The sequence below is a fragment of the Pseudorasbora parva genome, chromosome 14 (genome assembly GCF_024679245.1).
Source record: "Pseudorasbora parva isolate DD20220531a chromosome 14, ASM2467924v1, whole genome shotgun sequence".
NCBI classification, from domain to species: Eukaryota; Metazoa; Chordata; class Actinopteri; order Cypriniformes; family Gobionidae; genus Pseudorasbora; species Pseudorasbora parva.
Window position 1 is genome coordinate 12,848,148 of NC_090185.1, and position 22,633 is coordinate 12,870,780.

Sequence of the window (22,633 nt, forward strand, 5' to 3'; positions counted from 1 at the left end):
TAACTTTAAGATATCTTAAATGCTATTTTAAATAGTTATAATTCCAACGATTTTCACTGTACAATATTTTCCGATATTTGCAAGAGTTTTCGTTTAAAAAAACCTTCAAATCAGTTTTTCGACATTGTTTTTTTGGGAAATAGTTAATACGTACTCTACATTTTCTGGACATTTACCTACCTTACATTTATCAGTGTTTGTTTTATTTATGAGACTTTATTCTTGTTCCCTATATCTAGCTGAATATTGTAATCATAAAAAAATAATGAAAATAAATGTTGCAAATGTTTATAGCATTATACAGACTCCCTTTAATTGTTCTTATTTGAATGGTTCTAAAGCATCTAAATGTGTCACATTCATTCATCTATGATCATTTAATTGCTATTGGTGTTATGATGTTAATTTATATCATTTATTTACACTAGTAGGCTACGCCATATGTTATGCCATCATATCCAAACTCATCTACAATAGCGACTCAGGTTTCCTATTTTGAAGAGGGTGTTCTAAATAATTAAAGAACATGTTATTTCCATTTCATGTTTAATATAAAGCGTCTAATGTACTTACTTCATTTACATACGATATTTCCCATTCAAAATGCTCATTTTTAGCGGTTATAAAAACGTAAAAATGTCAACAACATTGCTCGACAGCTCCTTCTTTCCCTCAAACGTTACTAAGCAACCAGCAGCGGAAACGCCCACTAGTCTCCGGACTCTGACGACATGCAGATGCAGGGACAAAAGTCGGGATATTCTCGGTTTCAGACATTTGCAGCGTTATTTGTCGTTAACACACTGCCAGGGAATATGGTTAACACTTTTGTTTTGTTGTGTGTGTGCTTGTGTCGTCTTGGTAAGTCATGAATGTGTATTAATTGCTTTAAATTAAATATTTCTTAACCTATTTCTAATATTTCTTTACTATAGTAAAATCATGGTTTCTTTTTTTGCATATTTCTGTATAGATTGGCATTTGCATAAATCACAAATACCATTAAACTGTGTTTTTGTAACAAAACCTTAATTTCTTTGTGGTTACCATTCGTAATAAAACTATGGTTCATTGTCTTAAAGGAGGTTTCTCAGACATCTTTGCTAAAGTAGGATAATTTTATTATATTATATTTATATATATATATATATATATATATATATATATATATATATATATATATATATATATATATATATATATATATATATAAATTTTCTGAAGGAATTCAACTAGAAATATAACAACAAAGTTTATCTTGCCATAAAACACTGAACATTAACGATTACATCAATTAAAATAAATAATAAAATATTAATGCTTTCAACAGTAATTCAGCTAATTTAAGGTGGTTTATAACTTTCTCAGTATGAAATTAAATTAGTTCATGACCTGTAACTTGTCAAATAAGAAATAAATCAGATCCACAGAGTGAATGTTTTGTGTTTCACTTCTGTTAGCGCGCAAAAAAAAAAAAAACAAGCGCTGAAGAAATATCTCGTGACATCCGAAAAGAAGAATTAGGAACAAATAATTTCAGAACCATCCTGTTGTATACATGCTCTTCAACAGCACAGACTTTGTAAAAGTGATATTTATTGTACAAAGGGATGGATTCTAGATTGGAGCCAAAGCTCAGGGGCCCTTGACCATGGGTTGTGTTGTCCAGGAACTGATTTAATAGGCTGTGTGCCTCAATGTGTGTCTGTTTCATTAAAAACATCGATTAAAGTTGTTTTAAAAATACTGGACTGCCTCATTGTGACATTTTGTGTAGAGTAATGCAGTCATTATTCTTGGTGTGAACAGACCTTTAGTCTGTGATAAAATGTGTTTGTTCGTTTTCCAGATGTGACAAATGCAGAGATGTCAGTGTCAGTGATGGAGGGAGATTCTGTCACTCTAAACCCTGATGTTGAACTACAGAAATATATGCTGATACAGTGGACATTCGGAAGCACCAGAATAGCTGAATTTAGCAGGCTCATGCACACCGGCTCTATGTATGACGAGAGATTCAGAGACAGACTGACGCTGGATCAACAGACTGGATCTCTGACCATCACAAACACCAGAACCACAGACTCTGGACTTTATCACATTTCAATGATCGGAGAAGAGACCACATACCAGAGTTTCAATGTTACTATCAATGGTGAGTTTGAACATAATTTGCACTAACCTTCATATAAATTAGCCTATAGATTTGTCATTGTAAGATGTTTATTTTCAATATTATTTAAACCCACATTTTATATGTTATTGGCTGCTTTAATTACTTTTAAATACATATCTGTTAATAAGAATAAGGTGTGTGTGTGTGTGTGTGTGTGTGTGTGTGTGTGTGTGTTTACACTGATGTCACAGTGTCATCTGTCTTACCAGAATCTCCATTGAGTACTTCATCACCATCAAGCTCAATTTCTGTGACGTCCAGCTTTGTGGTGAACAATACAACCGTCAATCAAACCGAGAAAAACAACAACAACAATAACACTGAAGTCCATCAGCCAAGTTCAGGTATGACGATATTAGTGTTTATTTACAGAGCAGAACTCTGGAATCAGTGGGATATTAGTTTTTCACTGTTAGTTCTTAGTGGCCTGACTGAAGTCAAAACCCAACATATATTTATTGCATTGGTGCAGTACATATTATTGATATTTCAGCTGGTGATTGGCCTATAACCAACTGTATAAACCAATTAAAACGTGCCTTAATGCATTTGGCAGATGCTTTTATCCAAAATTACATTGCATTCAAGGTATATATGAACAGCTCATGCATACCCTGGGATTTACGGTCCATGGGTATTGGAGGTAGGGCGCATTTGGTTGCTTTCTTTTTCTGAGTTTACAAGAATGGAGAACAGACTGCAGAAAAACGTGAAGCGGGTGTCTAAGAGCTGTGGGGTTCACTGGGTTGCTCAATGCTTCCCTAAAAACACTAGTTCACGAGTTTACACTTAGATCAAATTACATAGAGTAAAGATTACGCGTATTTGGCGTGCTGTCTGGGGGAGGGCTCGGAATTTTGTCCCAAACCCATATTATCCCCCGTGATAGAGAGAGTCTAGAACAAGACTGTTGTTTTATGGATTTTGTTGATGTCTAATAAGTAGGGCTGGGTTTTGATTCAAATTTTAAGAATTGATTCAATTCCGATTCTCAAGATCTTGAATCGATTATCATTATTCGATCCAATCTGATCCGATCTTTGAGATTTAGATAAGTGTTTTTAAAGAAAGCATTTTTTCCAGCTGTTGCCTGAATATTACAGGACTGTAGTTATGCAGCATATTGATATTATTATTATAGACATTCAACTGCAAATTAATGGAGTATTGATGGTTGTAAAGAACAATCCCCCTTCCAGAGTGCTCTAGTCAGCGAACGCGCGCTGTGGAGAGGGTGCGTGCTGCTGTCATGACAAGGCAGCCATTACAACTTCCTTGGCAGTAAGTGCACGCTGCATTGAGAACGGCTGTGACGCAAGCCGCATTCTCGACATATCCAGCAGCCCGAGTTCACTCGTCTACCTCACTCTCGTATTCTCTGTCCGCGGCGCTTCTTCAGCACGGCGGCGGCGGCGGTATAGTGACGAGAGCTTCGGCTTGAGTTTGTTTACCTACTCTAGTATTATCTGTCCGCCGCGGTTCTGGAGTTTTCAAAGCTGCCATGTTCGTTGTTTTAATGTCCTTCCACCTCGCGCGCATGCGTGAATTCAATGACGCGGCAAATTAAAATTCACGGGGAAAATGTAGGCCTATCATTAAATCGATCCTCTGAGTTACGGATCGATCTTTAGAAATTAATATGAAAATCAATTTTTTCAACAAAGCCCTACTAATAAGAGTTTATTAAAATCAAGTGGGGAGATGGGGTGGTGGAGGCGTGCTGAAAAACTGTCAACGAAAAGATATATATATACACACACACACACACACACACACACACACACGCCTCTTGTCGTTGATTAAATTGATTAACTTAGTGTGCTCCACTCATGTTTAATTATCTGAACATGCTCCTCCCGAAATGTGTTAATAAAACATCACTAAATGATCATGGAGAGTTTAAATCAAACACATTCCTAGAAAATAATTTTAAAAAGAGTTTAGAATGGCCTATATTCTACAGTCATAGTAAGTTATTTGGTTTAGCGTGCATGCAGACAATCAAATTTGCACCCAATAGATACTTGAACCACAAATAACCCAGAAAACTGGCAGTCTTAAGTTTGTTTGAAGAGACTTTAATGCACTGATTCAGTGTTGATCCGTTTTTCAGATCGCATCCACTGTTGTGGTTTTACTGAAGCTGTGATCCGATTGGCTCTCTCTGCTGTGGTGGGCGTGGCCACTGTTGCCGTGCTGGTTTATGACATCAGATCTACGAGAAGAGAGCTGATCTGGGCAAGAGAGACTAATTACCTTCAGACTCTATCGGTGAAATCAGAACATCAGTATGAATTAATGAGTCCTATAAATGTTGACATATAAAGCAAACCACACAGTGCTTTTTTACTTTTCCTGTTCCTTGCACAGCTATTTATTAACAGATTGTTTTTGCATTCATTGGCCATTTATTGATTGATCTATTAAATGTAATATATGGCTCTAAACATAATGTAACCAATGATGGCCTTGAATAATTTCCTAAGCTCTCTGTTGTATCCTTGAAATGTCTCAGAGACAGCTGGTGAACATTTTGTGACTTTATTTAATAAAGATATGGTTTTACAATAACGTTTGTTATACTGTTTGTTTATAACATCATTCAATGTTACAGTGCTAATAGCAGATGTGTGGATATGCGATTCACAGAATTCACGTGATACACTTAGAGGAATGTTGGCATGTTGAAGTGAAACTTGCTGTGGTCTTTTAACATCTCTAGGGCATTTGCAGGCCACGGATTCGAAAGTGAAAGAAAAGAGCAAGCGCACACTCCAACGCTATTACAAAGGCGTGACGCCTGTGCCCAAACGTGATTTCAGCATTCGCTGGCTCCCCCTAGTAATATATGTTTTATGTGCCCTGACACGTCGGCTCTGAGCTGAGCTTACTCTAGTATTTCCTTGACATTTTACAGCCATTATTACTATAAATATTGTTAGAGCTACATCACTTCATTTATACCAAACCTTGTTCCACTCCCATTGTTTAAGCATACCAAAATTTAATGTGTCCTCCATTTACACTATATTGACAAAAGTACTGGGACGCCCCTCCAAATCATTGAATTCAGGGGTTCAAACTCAAGCATTAGGCATGCAGACGCTTCTGCAAACATTTGTGAAAGAATGGCTCGCTCTCAGGAGCTCAGTGAACTCAACCATGGTACTGTGATAAGTTGCCACTTGTTCAATAAATCCATTCATGAAATTTCCGACATTCCACGCTCAATTATAAAAAAGTTATAAAAAAGTGGAAGCGATTGGGAAGTGGTAGGCCACATACAAAATGCGGGGTCAGCACATACTGAGGGTCACGGTGCACAGAAGTCACCAGCTTTCTGTAGAGTCAAGAGCTAGACCTCCAAACTTCATGTGGCCTCCAGATGAGCTTAAGAGCAGTGTGTAGACAGTGGAATGGGTTTCCATGGCTGAGCAGCTCATCCAACCCTTACATCAAGTGAATTGCAAAGCGTTAGATGCAGTGGGGTAAAGCACACCGCCAGTGGAGACGTGCTCTCGAGTGACCAATCACGCTTCTAAGTCTGGCAATCCAATGGAGGGGATTATGGTGTGGGTGTTGTTAAGAGAAAGGAACTCTTAATGCTTTAGCATACGAAAGACATTTTGGACAATTTCATGCTGCCGGGAACAGGTTATGTCAGACACCCCCTGTATCTGGTCGACAGAACATGTGGTCATATAGCCATTAAGTTTAAGCTCCTTCAATTTCCCCCTCGCCATGAAGGAGAGGACCTCATGGTGTTGTGGTCAGCATGTTTTTTTCCCCCACAAAAATATAATTTTTTACATGTAAAAGTAAATTTTCTTGCTGTCAACTTAATCAACTTTATTGCACCAAAGCAAATGGATTCAGGTAGAAAAACTTATATCACAGGTGGATGAACTACAAATATATAAATCCATATGATGATGATAGCTGAAGATTAGCCTGAATTGCTAACAGATCTTTTTTTCTTTCTGAAAATGTGGTGGTGGGGTAAAGCGAGACATGAGGCACAAGTAAAGCTTAGTCTTTAAACATATTTCAATGTAATATTACATACACTTTATTTTTAGTATCAAACATAGTAGAAAGGCCGTCATGCCAAGGCAATACACCAGGAAGACAACCTGGGTCGCATCCTATAAGTCATGTGGTGGTGAAGAAGCTGCCTCAACTTAAAAGGCCTGGAGGAACTACAGGAGAGAGCAACTTATCTTTCTCTGTAACTTTCAGGGCTTTCTGGAATGTGGAGTAGGCCTAGTTGTAAAGTATGACAGTAGACTGATGTTTTAATCCAGGTGTGTGTCCTGTGTTCTGAGTCCCAGGCTGTTCTGGTTCTGATTGTCTTTTGCTCTGACCCACAAACACTAGCTGGCTCTAAGGGTCCTTTGTTCTGACCCCCAGACTGTGTTCTAATCCCACTGATTCTGTACATCATGTGAATTTTAATTAAAACATTGTGAATGATATTATGTTGTATTTAATTTTGTTCAGAGTTACTTTTAAATGTTTACTAGTCCAACATTAGTTCTGGTATGTGTGGTTGTCAAGCTAGCGGTCAGGATTCTAAACGTTACAACATTTGTTATGGGTAGTTTCAAAGTAGTTCTTACCGCCTTGATTTCTCTGGTCTGTCTGTTTACCCCTAACCTGGGGTAAAGTGAGACGACTTTTTTAAAACAATTTTTTACCGACCTTAATCCTGAATACACTCACACCAATTTCAATTGATAGGAAACATCCTGAATTAATGTGAAATGTGTCAATTTTACCAAAATATAAATTTAGCTTGCTTAGAGGGGAGCAAATATAAAAACTCAAGTTACCACACTCTCTCTAGCCCACAAGAGCCGAAGTGTGTTTTCTACATGGCTTCGAGGGGAAAGTTCTCTTTAATGAAGCGTCTTTTCCGATTGGGCCATCTCTGCGCGATTTCGCACCCACGTCGTAGAGAGGGCACAAAAACACGTGAAGTAAATGGTTCACTTCTCTCCATAACTTTGCCACTGCACAGAAACCTGTAACCTCAAACTCAATGCTTTTGGGGATCTCTCTTTCACTGCCAGTCAAACTGCACCCTGCCACCGCGATAAACAACCACCTCGATAAATTCCTCGTCATGGATACTATAATGTGAGGAACGATCGCAGTCCGGCTACGCGAAGTCCGCATGCAGACCCAGATTAATCATCAATCCCCGCGCGAGGCGAAATCACTCCCATTTGGGAGTGCGGACTGAAACTGAAAGTAGCCAAAATGAGTAATTTTAACTGTAAAGGCTCGCACTTGTCTGTCTGACTCAATGCAGCGACCGCATGCTCTACCCCAAACACACACAGCAGTAAACGTGTGTATCCAGTTCTGTCATTTGGAAGAGAACATTGAGAAACACAGCGTTTACCCTGCTGACTCATTTTCAACTGATATTTCTTTTAACTTTTTTTTTTTTTTAACAGATGAGAAAAAGAGAAATCTGCGCACTGCCAGTTGAAAACTAACTCCTAACAAAGATCTCAAGTCAAGTCTTAAAAGGTTAGAGAGAGAGAGAGAGAGAGCTTTTTCAGAGAGAAGTTTGCACAGACAGCATATCGGTCTGAACACAAAAAGACCTGAGGGCTATATCTGGAGCTCATCTATTTATAGCCTCGATCGGCAGCAGGTGCGATGATGACGTCACCGACCGAGGCTATGGGCGCGTCTCAATCATCTCACTAGTTCAGTAGTCAGAGCACTGATCAGGGAGTCAGCCCATTGACTTATGTCCTAATCAGTGCCCTGACTAGTGGACTTGTGAGATGATTGAGACGCGCCCTATAAAACCTCCAGGTCCATTTCACAGCCGGTCATAATAAGACACTTACCCTATAAGCTTATGCAGCATTGAGTCAAGCTTTTGAAAGGGAACAGCTTTGGGATGAATTAGAGCAGAGATATGTCCCATGAGGTTTTTTTTTTTCTGTTTGAGCTTCCCCATGTTAGATTATGTGCATTGAAATTCTCATACAATATCACCATACCTTCTTCTTTAGATCTTGTTTGACTGAAATGCTGCCGAAGTCTGATTCAGTCAACAAAACTTTAATTATGAGATAGTCAGAAAATTCAGAAATACAGAAAATGAAAAAAGATGTGACAATAGCAAATGGGTATAATCAAACTACTATTAACTTTTTTTAACAACCCTTTGTATGATGACTTGAAAAACTTGTGTGAGTGTTTGCACACGTTTTCAGTTGAACTTCTTCAAATTTGATTTTTGCCTAATTTTCACGAAACAAAATGTTCAAAAGGAAATTGCTTAAAAAACATGGACCACAATTTTCACAATGTCTTCATAAAACTTCACAGTACAAAAACACAGTTGCTATTTTAAAAATGTTTAATAACAGCTTATATAAAAACAGGAATAACAGCTCTTTTGGTGATTATCATTCATATTTCAGATCTAACATCACAGAGAAAGTTAATAGTTGTGGGATATTAGAGACACTTCGATCAAGGGTTAGTATACAAAAACACATGCCATGAAAAATGACTGCTTAACAATAAAACACAGCACACTACAAAAGACATACAATAGTAACAGTATGTATGTATATATACACATTTACCCCCCCCCCCTTATTATATGTGAAAAGATTTGAATTAATACATTGATAAAAAAAAAATATGGCAAACATTTATAATATTTTAGCACCAGGAAGTAAATGCTGCTTGCTTCTTCCTCTCACACACTGTTGCATCACTTGCATAAATTGCTTGGTTTACCCTTCACCCACATACATACACACACACACACACACAATGTAACATACAGGATGTGGTACACAGGTGAAGAAACTCTAGGCCCTATTTCTTTTTCTTCTAGGCCCCTATGTTATATATTTTCTTGTAAATCAGATCGTTTTCTAATACTTTGAAAGAGAACACATCCTTTTTCCTGCCAAGTATGTTAATACATTTAGTGGGCCATGTATTCAGTTGCTAATACCGAGAGAGTTACATACATGGTCCATACGTCTCAAAGTGTGGTTCTGTGCACACTATAAAACAACAGTTTGGAGGAGGATTCGGTTCAGAACTACAAACACGAGTACAAATTGGGGAAAGTCATTGCTGAATATTGTTGACATTTGAAATCAACCCAAACAAACACACCCCTCTCTCCATCGCTCTGCCTCTAAAGTTCACCCTCCAATCCTAACCGCCCTGCTTCGAGTCGGTCTCGAACCCCGACCGCTGACAAGCGAGGCGAGCGCACTAACAAGGAAGCTAACAGTAAACACTGCATTCTCTAGCAGTCCCCAGCCTGCACTCACTTTACTCTCACTAGCTGGCCTCCATTACACACACAATGCAAGAGTGGATATCTATTTATCATAGCAGAAGCGCAACAAAATAATGCTTAACGAAAAATAAAGATGAACGAATAAAAAGGAAGCAACTTTTTTTTTTTTTTACATACAGTACACAAGAACTAATACATACAAACAAGAGTTTGTTGTTAGATGCCAACAGCTCAGCAGCTCCAGGCAAACAATGACACTCAAAACCCGTTTTACTCTTTTAAAAGAAACCTCCGCATCTGTTTTCAGGCCTTCCCTCTTCCCTCTCTCCAGCGCTGGAAAGCTTTTCTAATATTATCGCGGGTCCTAAAGCTCTTTCCTTTTCATAACCCTTCCTTTACCAGTGATATTCTTATGAGCTGTTCTTTTTTGTAATGTCTCTCAGGCATTTCTCTTTCTACTCTCACTCTTGCTCATTCTCTCTCCTCCACCGTCATATGCCCCCTAATGCTGATTGGCTACACGTTTGTTGTTGTGTCGTTCCGACCAACTTTCAAACAGCGTTTTTCAAATATTGCTTGCCCCACCTTAAAGTTCACAGCATGAAAGACCCGCGACTTGGGGTGTAACGATTCGTTTTAACAATGATTTAACAATTCGATTCGACACACTGATTAAAATTTTTGGCTAAAAAGTTACTGAATCGATTTCAAGTCACTGAATCGATTCGGATCATATCGTTCTAAATGAACCAATATCGTCCTTAAATCGTATCGACAACCTCAAATCGTGATACGAATCGAATCGTTGTTAAAACGAATCGTTACACCCCTACCCGCGACTGCAGATAAACTTCTACTGCATTTCTCTCTGATATGGAATGAAATGAAATGTGGAGGATTTTAACTGTGATAAGATGATTGACAGACCAGTTTACAGTGACAGGATGTGACAGAGAGCAAACATTCAAGTCGCGTATGACGTGCATGTCCCAAAGCTTGCTTATTTTTCTGCTAGACACTCAAAAGTATGAACTTTTTCTTCACAAAAAGATAACATTTGCATACTAGTATAGGTAGGCGAATAGGCAGGACACACCAACAGTGATTGACATCGGTGGGTGTGACTTATCACTTTTTGACTTCATCCACATTGTTCAACAGTGTTGTACTCTCTGAATCCTGAGTCTTTTGTTGTTTTTCTATAGAAAATGAAAAGAGAGAAAGAAATTATTTTGCATGTACATCTTCACAATGAAATTTATAAATTTATAAATTAATAAATTTAATTATTTTTTATCACAACTGATTGTCTTTTATTAAATCAACTAAGAAAATGTATGTTGGTAACAATATTTTGATGTGTTAACTCAACATTTTAGCTTCAATGAACTCAAAATGCTAAGGCACAAATGTCTTTAAGGGTGTGTTCACACTTGTAGTTCGGTTAGTGTGGACCGGTACAAAAAACAAAAACAAAACATACAGTCCTGGTCCGCTTAGCGTTCACACTGACATTTTTAACAGCGAACCTAAAATTACCGAACCAAAGGCATAGGGAGACTTATCTGACGTAGAAGCTTGCTTACCGAACATTCAAAACAATGCTGTGCTGGATTAAACGCGATCATTTTATGCGTGTATATATGGCATTATTTTACCTGCTGAGAACTCATGAAGAGCTCATAAAATGTTCAAAACATTCAAAACAGCGCCAGGATTTCCTCCGTTGTGCAGAAAAGAGACGGCCGTTCTGTCGTCTGTACCGAATAGGGGTGTAACGATTCGTTTAACTTCGATTCGTATCACGATTTGAGGTTGTCGATATGATTTAAGGACGATATTGGTACATTAAGAACGATATGATCCAAAACGATTCAGTGACTTGAAATTCAGTAACTTTTTAGCCAAAAATTTAAATCAGTGTGACTGTTTTATTCCAATCGAATTGTTGTTAAAACGAATCGTTACACCCCTACTAGAAGCCTTCCAGTAAACACAGAAGCAGGCGAACGGCGGCGGTCTTTCGAATCAGCTTTGACCGTGACTCTGGAAGACTTGGAGTTAAGCTTTTCTCTGAGAAAAGAACGGCACTGAAGTCATTCTTAAAAAGGGAAGATGTGTTCTGAGTTTAGCCGATCAGATACGGCGAATGTTTAATCTATCAGCGAGCTCCGCTTCACCTTCGTTGCTCTGGTTGGTGTAACGCTATCCTATCTCGTGCAGAGGGAGTTTGAAAGACAACCGTTTATCCCGCCCCTCAGATTGAGCCCTGTCAATGGTGAGTTTCCAGACCAAACATCTTGATGTGGGTCTGGCTTGTCAGGCTAACTGTCACCTCTATAACGTAGACAACGAGCTACAACCTAAATTTGCACGACAACACTTTGATTTTATTGCATCATAACTGCCATCAAAATCAGTAAGCAATTATCATGCAAAAGCTATGGTTGCAACTACTTTAGTATGTTAGCTGGACACAACATCACCCGTGTAGAATATGCCTACTTGTGTGCCATTACATACACATCATTTAGATACTTTTATTTATAATATATATAAACAGAGGAGAGCAGTGATGTGGTGACAGTACAGTACATTTCAGTGACGTTAGCTGAATAAGTTTCCTTATAAGAAAAGATGATGGAATAAGAAAATGGTCACAAGTACGGTGCCATTTTGCGCGTTTTTGTATTTGTATGTGTTGTGAACTTTAGCAGCGCGCATGTTGTCAAACTGATGAAGATGTTTTCTTTATTTGCTGGGGCTTTCTTCATTTGCACCGTGTTGAGCTGTCTCGGCCACCGTACACAGGAGACCATTGATGTGACACTGAATTTGGAGACAATACAGTGTGTAACATTGAAGTAACTATTTTTGTAGTAACGTTTTGATGCATGAAAAATATATTTAAAGCTCATTGTTTATGTTATCGTGTCCGAATCATGAATCAATGCGCTGAATCATAACCGTTTGAATCTTTATTTGAGGATTGAAAACAAACACGGAAGAGAAGACAATGCTGAATAAAGTCGTAGTTTTTGTTATTTTTGGACCAAAATGTATTTTCGATGCTTCAAAGAGATTTTAATTAACTAACTGATGTCACATGTGGACTACTTTGATGATGTTTTTATTCCCTTTCTGGACATGGACAGTAAAGTGTGCATACACTTAGATACGCTGTCGGACTAAATCTAAAATATCTTAAACTGTGTTCAGATGATGAACGGAGGTCTTATGGGTGAGGAACGACATTAGGGCGAGTCATTAATGACATACATTTTATTTTTGAGTGAACTAACTCTTTAAGTCCAAAATAAACTCTACGACCTGCTCCATTGTTAAGGTACTGAGCCGTTTGAAACACTGCCAGCGGGACGTTATTTGCGCTCCTAAATTTTATCCAAATTACCACTTTAGGGGCTCTGTATTTTCCTGCATTTTCAAAAGATGTGTCAGATGGAAGGGAAGATTTTAGTCTGTTTCTCACAACAAAAAAAAAAACCTTTTAAGACTCAAGGACTATTGAAATATAATACTCCGATGGTGTTTAGTCTTTTTAATGCTTGATTTCTTGGTCACTGAACATGAACTGTTTCTGCTGGGATTAATTATTAATTTTGTTATAATGCTCTAATGTAACACTTTTTGCTCTATAAAGACTCTTTTGTCAAATGAAAAGGTTGCATGGTTGTTAAAAGTTCTGCACCATCAATGCCAATAAAGGATCTTTATCTGTAACAGTTGCTTGTGTAAATAAATATATATTTGTTAGAATAAAGGTTGTTCTACTCACCATTGACAATGACATTATATCTCTTAAATGTGGTCTCTTTGCTGTTGATGATCTGTAGTTTAAAATGTCCGTTGTCTTTGGTTGTGATGTTTCTGATGGTCAGAGATCCAGTTGTCTTGTCCAGCTCCACTCGGCCTCTGAATCTCTCACCAAAATCAGTCGTTCTTGAATCAGCTTTAACAATGAGACAGTTTTCAGTTCCAAACGTCCACAGTATCAGATCATCTGGCTGTATTACAGGACCAGTTTGAATTTCCAGAGTGACACGATCTCCCTCATTCACTGACCTTTCCTTCACTTCATGTCAAACAACACACAGAAATACAACAGAGGAGAATGAGAAATCATTAAGTTTGCACTGTCAACATTGCATGTTCATAGACTTATTTTCATTTTGTTTTGTTAGATAACTTAGTTAGACAAAGGCACATCGTCTGCGTGTGAATTTTCATATTCTCTTGAGTAGGCACTTATTTTGAAAAAGTTATTATTTCGCAACCACTACAAAATTATGTTCTTCATAGTATGAATGTAATCCATGATACTACATCCACCACGTTGTCATTATCATGTGAACTACCATCGTGAAAAGGTTTTATTTCTGTATTCGGTACACACATACAGTTTCACAAAAAGTACAAATATATCTATTTTTGTAATGGCAGGCCATTCAGATTTGATGTTACAAGATCCTGAAATTTGATTCACTTCTGGCGGATATGTTTTTTTGAAGTACATAATTCTTAGTAAAGGATATAGTATTTTAAGACATCCACCAACAAAAATGCATAGCAATGTTCAACCTCATTAATCATACAGATTATGATGGGTTTTAGTTGTAGTAGGCTTGGACGCCTAATAAAAAAGTCAATCAAATTTCATTGCACATTATCTTACATTGAGATGATCTAATGTGTACATGTACAGTGCATGATCATTGATCTACTCACTTTTGACAGTAAGAATAAATATCTTGTTGATTGTTCTGGTTTTGTTGCTGATTTGTAGTATATAGAGTCCAGAGTGAGTATACATGATGTTACCGATGATGAGATCTCCTTTCTGATGATTTTTTTCACTGTCATCGTCCGGCAGTTCCAGTTTGCTTGTGAATCTATGATCAAAGCCATCATATGTGCGTTTGCCATCTCTGTTGATTTCAGCAATGAGATGTTTCGTATCGTGATACCACCACTTTACTGTATCATCTTTCTCTATCTTAGTATTAGTCTTTAAAGTGACAGAATCTCCGTCTGTAGCTGACACTTTCTCTTCAGGTGTCTCTGCACAGAGAAATGAGGTTATGAGATCACGCTCAACTTTACATATAGATTATACATTTTCACTTTGTGACAAAAGGTGCATTTATATGGTTTAACCCTCTAAACCCTGACATGTGTAATAATATTCAGAAATATAGATATTTTTGAGATATTTTGTTTTTTAAATAAAATAGTGGGTATGTTTTTTGTTGTTGAGCATCATATAAAATTGTTATTAAATTTACTTTATAAAAATGTTGATATTTTAAAAACATCCTTAAAAACTTACCATGCATTTATACGCAAATAACAATTGCAGAAGTAATGTTATGAAATTATTTAAATATGAACTGTACGAACAAGCGTTTTGAGTCATTGTAGGAAATCTGCCATTATTTTTGTATGGCAAATTAATCTATTCAATCAGAATCAGGATGGTACAATAAAATGTGCATACATTTGGTGTATGAACTGTTTTATGCAGGAATTTTGACTTACCAATAACATTTACTAACTAATTTAGAAACACACATATGTAAAAATCATACACTCCTTGTGTAAAAAAGCGTATTGTTTTCGTCTTGCTGTGTCTCACCCCTGTAATAGTGAGCTTTAATACTCACCCGCTTTTTCCTCTAGTTCAGAGATCTTGCGGCGATAGTAAATCACAACACAAGGTACAACTACAGCCAGAAGCAGAGCAACAACGGCAATAATCGCTGCTATACCTCGAGACAGACCCATATCTGGAATAGTTAAAGACAGACAGTGAATGTGATATGAAAACACTGAAACGTTCATAAATAAACAGATGTTTTTTTCATGAAGTATTAAAAACTTGAAACAAATGAATTTAAGGTACACTTAAAACTGATAAAAATGTGATTAAATTGCCATTAATCACGATTTAACTCATGATAACCATGCGATTAATCGCCTTTACAGCCTTACTATAGGCTTAAAGCTTAATATAAGCCTTACTATATATATATATATATATATATATATATATATATATATATATATATATATATATATATATATATATATATATATATATATATATAGTTTAAGCTTAAAATTATTCCAGCTACACTATTGTAAAAGTTGTAAATAAAACAAAAATACTTTTATGTATGATTCAATGTGATGCTTGCCGTTTTATGTAAGTGTTTGTGAAATTTACTGAGTGAATACTGTTTCTACATCAATTTCTGTCAGTTGTTAAAAAAGAACCATATTGATTCTGCTTATCAAACAACAAGTATTCATAATTGGTCCAAGTATCTAAGTGCTGATCTAACTAAAGACTGTCGATACTTTAAAAGACTTGCTTTATAAAGACTCACCAGTGACAGAAAGAAGGAATCGCTGTGAGCTCGCACTGCCTCTGATCTGTACTTCATAAAGTCCACTGTGTTCAGTTTTGGTGTTCCTGATGGTCAGAGATCCAGTTTGATCCAGCTTCAGTCGGTCTCTGAATCTCTCATCATCATCGTTTAATGAGGTCTCGTTAGTTTCAACATCAATTTTAGCTAAGAGGATGCCTTTATCTCCAAACCACCACATGATCAGATCGTCTCCCTCTACTTTAAAAAAATCAGTCTGTAGAGTGACAGACTCTCCCTCCGTCACTGACACCGACTTCACTCCATGCGTCTCACCAACCATGCCTGGGAAAAATCAGATCAGAGCTGGAATATTTTAATACTGGTTTAACAGAATGCAGTGTTGCAAGATACTCACCACTGACAATAACATTAAATATCTTTATCGTAGTCTTTTGTCTAGAGATCCTGAGTTTATATTGTCCAGAGTGTCTGATTCTGGTCTTTCTGATGTTAAGAGATCCAGTCTTTTGGTCCACCTGTAATTTTCCTATGAAATTCCGATTATCAGTGACAAAAAATGACGTCAGATTCCGCTTTCTTGTTATTTGAGATATGACAGAGTCTTTAGGTCCAAACATCCACAGTATCGTATCATCATTCAGTACTTCAGTAAGATTTGTTTGCAGAGTAACAGAATCTCCCTCCATCACGGTCAACGTCTCATCTGTTTCTTCACCAGACACACCTGCAGAACATAAACGAACAGTTATAGCTTAATCTGATAACACACGTGACCTCAGTTTCAAACAAAAACACTGTCTAAGACCGATATGGCAATACTTTAAAAACCAGTAAGAGTGATACTGGCTTGAGCCACCACAGAGCCAAATCTTACGGCACTTTATACGCCTCATCTTTCTCAGCAATGGTAGCGTTGTGCAGACCAGTGGGCGTATAACATTAAAATACTGCAAGAGCGATTCAAAAGCATATGGAGTTGTGATCTCCAAACGCTCTCGCTGTACTGTCATACGGCGGTCATTCAGCGTGCCGGCTATGCATCTCGAACAAGCCGTCCATTCCATCAATAAAGGCGGATGTTGCGTTTCTGTTGATGCTCATGGCTATACGAACCTACATTGGCATCCAACTATGGCGAATCCACCACATTCGCGCAGCTCGTCGTAATTTGTATAGATGGAGATTACAGTCGAGCTGCTATTAGCTCAATCAGCTGCTATTTTAAAAATGGCAGTCATAAGTTTTTGTCTTGTTGGTTGAAGTAACCCATCACCGAATGCAGGTGTTTTTTACATCTAGACCAGCAATGTTGGCTACTTAAGAACCACTTTTCCTGGTTCCCAGCTGGTGCTTTGTGTATCGAAAGACAAAGAACCAATTTAAAAATAGGCTCTGAACCAGCACTCAAACTGCTTTGGTGGAAAAGGGGTAGAGAACCATTAAAGAACCGCTGAAGAACTACTCAAGAACCATACTGAGCTTAACAGGTTCTCTATACAGTAACGTGCCATATAGCACCTCAACCACCCCACAGAACCACTGAAGAACCACACTGGGCTTAACAGGTTCTTGATACAGTAACGTGCCATATAGAACCTCAATCACCCTAAAGAAACGCTGAAGAACTGCTGAAGAACCACACTGGGCTTAACAGGTTCTTGATACAGTAACGTGCCATAAAGAACCTCAATCACCCCAAAGAAACGCTGAAGAACTGCTGAAGAACCACACTGGGCTTAACAGGTTCTTTATACGGTAGCGGTGCCACAAATCACCTCAATCACAACAAAGAACCGCTGAAGAACCTCACTGGGCTTAACAGGTTCTTTATACGGTAGCGGTGCCACAAATCACCTCAATCACAACAAAGAACCGCTGAAGAACCTCACTGGGCTTAACAGGTTCTTTATACGGTAGCGGTGCCATATAGCACCTCAATCACCCCAAAGAACCGCTGAAGAACTGCTGAAGAACAACACTGGGCTTAACAGGTTCTTTATACGGTAGCGGTGCCATATAGCACCTCAATCACCCCAAAGAACCGCTGAAGAACTGCTGAAGAACCACACTGGGCTTAACAGGTTCTTTATACGGTAGCGGTGCCATATAGCACCTCAATCACCCCAAAGAACCGCTGAAGAACTGCTGAAGAACCACACTGGGCGTAACAGGTTCTTTATATGGTAGCGGTGCCATATAGCACCTCAATCACCCCAAAGAACTGCTGAAGAACCACACTGGGCTTAACAGGTTCTTTATACCATAGCGGTGCCATATAGCACCTCAATCACCCCAAAGAACTGCTGAAGAACTGCTGAAGTACCACACTGGGCTTAACAGGTTCTTTATACCGTAGCGGTGCCATATAGCACCTCAATCACCCCAAAGATCCGCTGAAGAACTGCTGAAGTACCACACTGGGCTTAACAGGTTCTTTATACCGTAGCGGTGCCATATAGCACCTCAATCACCCCAAAGAACCACTGAAGAACCACACTGGGCGTAACAGGTTCTTTATATGGTAGCGGTGCCATATAGCACCTCAATCACCTCATAGAACTGCTGAAGAACCACACTGGGCGTAACAGGTTCTTTATACAGTAGCGGTGCCATATAGCACCTCAATCACCTCAAAGAACCGCTTAAGAACACAATTTTTTGTGTGAATGCATGGCAGATATTTTGGTCCAAAAGGGTTACTTCACATACGCTAAACATTACCGTAACCTTCGACATTGACTGTTTTTATTACCAGCACAGATGTAAATATAGCACCATTTCCACAAAATTACCCAGAGCAATTAGCCTGGATGCCAGCCGAACTTAACCCGCCCACAACATTTAGGTCGGGCAATTCGGTCTGGCATTGCTCAATAGAGGAGTAATTATCTCAAAACAGAAACTGTTCGGACCAATGAAATCATCAGGGCGGGCTTTAGACGATGACTGACAGATGATCAACAGTACCGTAATCATCATCCCATCATCAAAGGGGCTTGGATTATATTTGTTCAAATCCTAAACGGAGAGCTTGTTTGTATCTGCATTCACCTTCACTATTTCTCTTAGAAATGATGATCATGTTGGGTAAGTACTCTGTGTATCAATAAATTCTTTTATTTTTTTACAACACCGGCAAACATCATTTATTCCAGCGTGCGTGCAGACTGGGTTGCCAAGTTTTTACAACAAAACCCGCCAACTACTAGCCCTAAACTTCTCACTCCGGGGGAAAAATGGTGTTTGGGGGGTAAAATGTTTGTTATTTTGGCAAGGTTGCCTGCTAAAATTCGCACTCATGGGTCTATATATCACATAATAGTCGCTTCAACCCGCGGACATAGAAAACAACCCGTGGAAAAAACGTGGACTTGGCAAACAGTGCAGTTGAACTCTGTCTGTTGACGTTTGAAAATGCGTTGTTTTGATTGGTTTGCTCCATTGGGCTGTGATTATGAGGCGTGTTTTAACCGAACCAGGAAAGACATCAATTGGATAGACCTACAAAGGCCTATCCAATTGATGTCTTTCCTGGTTCGGTTGAAACACGCCTCATAATCACAGCCCAATGGAGCAGTTTCAGACTCATATTCTGACTAGAATTGAGTATGACCACGTCAGGCTACAGAACAATTAGTCCCAGGAACTTTTTTCCCCCCAGACTTGCTGCTGTTTGCGTTTCCATCATGGTCTAAAGTACTGTGAAAGACTTTCCAGAGCCCACTGGATTTTGTCCTCCGCAAATAAGCTTAATAAAGCCTAAACCTTGTTGTCGGTCATGTTTTTTAAACTTACTTTTAGGTTGAAATAAAATGCTGTTAACTCAACAAATCCACATGTTCAACGCCCAAGTGCCACCCCCTAAACACAATGCATTCCAGCAGGATTTCTTTGTAAGGGCCGGCTTTAAAGAGTCATGTGTAAATCCTGTAGGAGCCCTACAGGATAGGATTCCTACAAAAGTCCCAAAAGAAAATTATCACGAATATATTGTTGGATCTGACGGAAATGCGTTGTTTTTCCTTCAGGATTTCCAGCAGGATTTTTTAAATAAGGATAAGAATAAAAAAATGTGGGTTACATGCTGAGATTTCCTGTAAAAACAGTCAAAACAAAAACAGGAAAGGTGATCTAATTAGATATTTATGTGATGCACTTTATTCAGTCCGCAGAAAGTCAAATGTATCCAGACAAACTATCCATACACACTACTGCAGCCTATAAATTATTAATATGCAATAGTATTTTAATGAAAAACTATAAGATTGCGGAATCATCTGCTCGACTGTACGCGTCACTAAAGGGTGTATACTAATTTTGGTTCTCCATTCTTCTTTCACCTTAAACATTTTCTACTGCATCTTGTTGCAATGCAACACGAGATAAAGATTAACATGTGCGCGTGACTATATAAGGCTGCAAATATTTTCATCAGATGTTGCCAGCGACTGATCGAAGTGGGATTGGAATGCACATAACGGCGCATTGTTGCGCAGCCGTCTAAAATGAAACCAAAAAAAAATCAACTTCCAAGACAGAAAAACACTTACCGTCCAAAAGCAATACAAAAAGAGACAGCAGTAACATCCTCTGCATGTTTTTGTATAGCTGTGTAGATGTGGAATGTAGCTGATGCAGATCACCAAGATTAGTTCGGGTAGATGTCATCATTGAATAGTTTGAAGCGGCACCCAAGACCTTGCGTAACCGTGAATAATGGCGCCGCCCTTAAAACGTGCAGAAGGATGGCTAAAGTAAAAGTGAGTGTGGCCAAGTAGTACTCGGAATTTACTGCATTAATCCCATTCAAAACCACACACAACTACTTCCCTACTTACTTCCCTAGTTTTATAAATAAACGTCCGCTTAAAATCAGTCAGGATTGTTTGTTGTTCCAATAAAAAAAAGTAAGAGGAAGGTAGTTAAAGAAATTCTGCACTGTTCACTCTCGACATTTGAAGGGCGGGCGGGCATATGTAGGCAGTAGGCCTATGTGTGTTTGTGTGTGTGTGTGTGTGTGTGTGTGTGTGTGTGTGTGTGTGTGTGTGTGTGTGTGTGTGTGTGTGTGTGTGTGTGTGTGTGTGTGTGTGTGTGTGTGTGTGTGTGTGTGTGTGTGCCGCAGCTTCAGCTTATATCCACTGATCGGCGGGCCAAGTAATACAAATATAATATTCCAATCAATCCCGGGTGGATGAGAGAAATCATTGTGTTTGTTTGATAAAGACGTTTACGAGCAAATCTTATCCTAGCTGATTTCATTAAAAAAAATGAAATTAGTTCATAATCCAATCATTAACTAGAACTTGTCAACTGAATAAGGTTAAAGCAGTCCGCACATGAGTGTTTTATGTTTCACTTCTGTTAGTACAAAAAATAAGTGCGAAAGAAACATCGCGTGACACTCAAAAAGACGAATCGCATGTGTCCAATCATGAGGAACAAATGATTTCAGAATCACCCGAAACACCTTTACTGTCTGTGTACGAGTTCTGCAAAATGCTCTCATGATGAATTCAGCAACATAGACCTTTAAATGAGATATTTATTGTACATAGAGTTGTTTGTGTGTAGTGGTTCTTTGACTATGAGCTGTTTTGGGCCTTGTTTTGTGGCATATTTGGTTTGCGTTCTCATGCAAAGGTAGAGGTTCTTCTGCGGAAGTAATAGCGGATGGGAACACTAGATGAGATTGGCATGCTATGAGGTAAAAAAACCCCCGAAACAAATACTGTTGGGTTTCTCACAGAAACTGATCGTTTTGTGTTCATCAATGTATCATCACGAGCCGCAGGGTTTACTATGGATTCGTATGTGTTTTTTTACTCTCATAGAGAAAACCCCATTGACATGCATTATGCGGCAACAAAAATTTTCATGTGTGTTCTACTAAGAAACAAAGACACATCTTGGATGCCCCGTGGGTAAGCAGATACACATCATATTTAAGTTTTTGGGTGAACTATCCCTTTAACACAGAACCTTGGATCTGCTGATTGTTTTGACACGATTACAACTCGAGCAGGGACCAGAAATGGGTTTAATTATTCCTTACCCTAACATGTCCTTGATTTGAGACTCGGTGAGCTGCTTTTTTGCAGAAGTACAAGAAGGCAGGCCCGTGGGGTCCGATCAAACAGACGAGCTACTGTAGCTCAAATTGCTCAAGAAGTTTATGCTGGTTCTGATAGAAAGGTGTCAGAATACACAGAGCATCTCAGTTTGTTGTGTATGGGGTTGCATAGACGCTGACCAGTCAGGGTGACCATGCTGACCCCTGACCCCGCCGAAAGCACCAACATTGGCACGTGAGCATCAAAACTGGACCACGGAGCAATGGAAGGAGGAGGCCTGGTCTGAAGAATCATGTTCTGTGATTGTCGCGTGTGCGTCGCTAATTGGTGTATGCTTTTCAAGTTTTTCTAGCATAAATCAAAGACTGAAGAGATGAATGAAATATGACTCTTATATGATTTTGTAGCATTTAGGTTCGATTTTTGATGTTTTTATTGTGATCCTGAATGTCACTGTGTGATTGATTTAAGCTAAAGTTCAAAAGGTCAAACCACACAAAGAGTTGATTATCATAAGATATTAAATTGATTTTTATTAGTGGTTTATGACCCTTCAAAATAACAAAGGCCTGAAGTTTCTAAAACACTCTTTACAGTCTATGTAATTTCATTAACTGGTGGTATTGTTTCATCTCTTCTCTTCTGGTTATCATGACCTGTTTGCTCCAGATGCCGTGCTTTT

General features: G+C 38.5%; 2 protein-coding genes across 2 annotated transcripts; one reads left to right on the forward strand and one right to left on the reverse strand.

Moving 5' to 3' along the window:
* Nucleotides 1-743: 743 nt before the first annotated feature.
* On the forward strand, nucleotides 744-4,719 carry LOC137039429 (uncharacterized). The gene is made up of 4 exons (XM_067414738.1): nucleotides 744-861; nucleotides 1,850-2,155; nucleotides 2,386-2,520; nucleotides 4,290-4,719. Exons 1-4 carry the CDS (start codon nucleotides 816-818, stop codon nucleotides 4,499-4,501), a joined length of 699 nt encoding a protein of 232 aa, XP_067270839.1. The 5' UTR covers nucleotides 744-815; the 3' UTR covers nucleotides 4,502-4,719.
* An 8,539-nt stretch (nucleotides 4,720-13,258) lies between these two features.
* Nucleotides 13,259-20,737, reverse strand: LOC137039730 (pregnancy-specific glycoprotein 22-like). The gene is made up of 6 exons (XM_067415006.1): nucleotides 20,431-20,737; nucleotides 16,275-16,604; nucleotides 15,878-16,201; nucleotides 15,152-15,274; nucleotides 14,217-14,549; nucleotides 13,259-13,563 (listed from the first exon to the last, which is right to left on the reverse strand). Exons 1-6 carry the CDS (start codon nucleotides 20,549-20,551, stop codon nucleotides 13,259-13,261), a joined length of 1,536 nt encoding a protein of 511 aa, XP_067271107.1. The 5' UTR covers nucleotides 20,552-20,737.
* Between the last annotated feature and the right edge of the window lie 1,896 nt (nucleotides 20,738-22,633).

Coding starts and splice junctions, on each gene's coding strand:
- LOC137039429 (XM_067414738.1), top strand. CDS start 816: ATGGTTAACACTTTTGTTTTGTTGTGTGTGTGCTTGTGTCGTCTTG. Junction 862..1,849: donor TGTGTGCTTGTGTCGTCTTG/GTAAGTCATGAA, acceptor TTCGTTTTCCAG/ATGTGACAAATGCAGAGATG. Junction 2,156..2,385: donor TTTCAATGTTACTATCAATG/GTGAGTTTGAAC, acceptor CTGTCTTACCAG/AATCTCCATTGAGTACTTCA.
- LOC137039730 (XM_067415006.1), bottom strand. CDS start 20,551: ATGATGACATCTACCCGAACTAATCTTGGTGATCTGCATCAGCTACAT. Junction 16,605..20,430: donor TTTTGTATTGCTTTTGGACG/GTAAGTGTTTTT, acceptor TATGTTCTGCAG/GTGTGTCTGGTGAAGAAACA. Junction 15,275..15,877: donor ATTCCTTCTTTCTGTCACTG/GTGAGTCTTTAT, acceptor TAACTATTCCAG/ATATGGGTCTGTCTCGAGGT.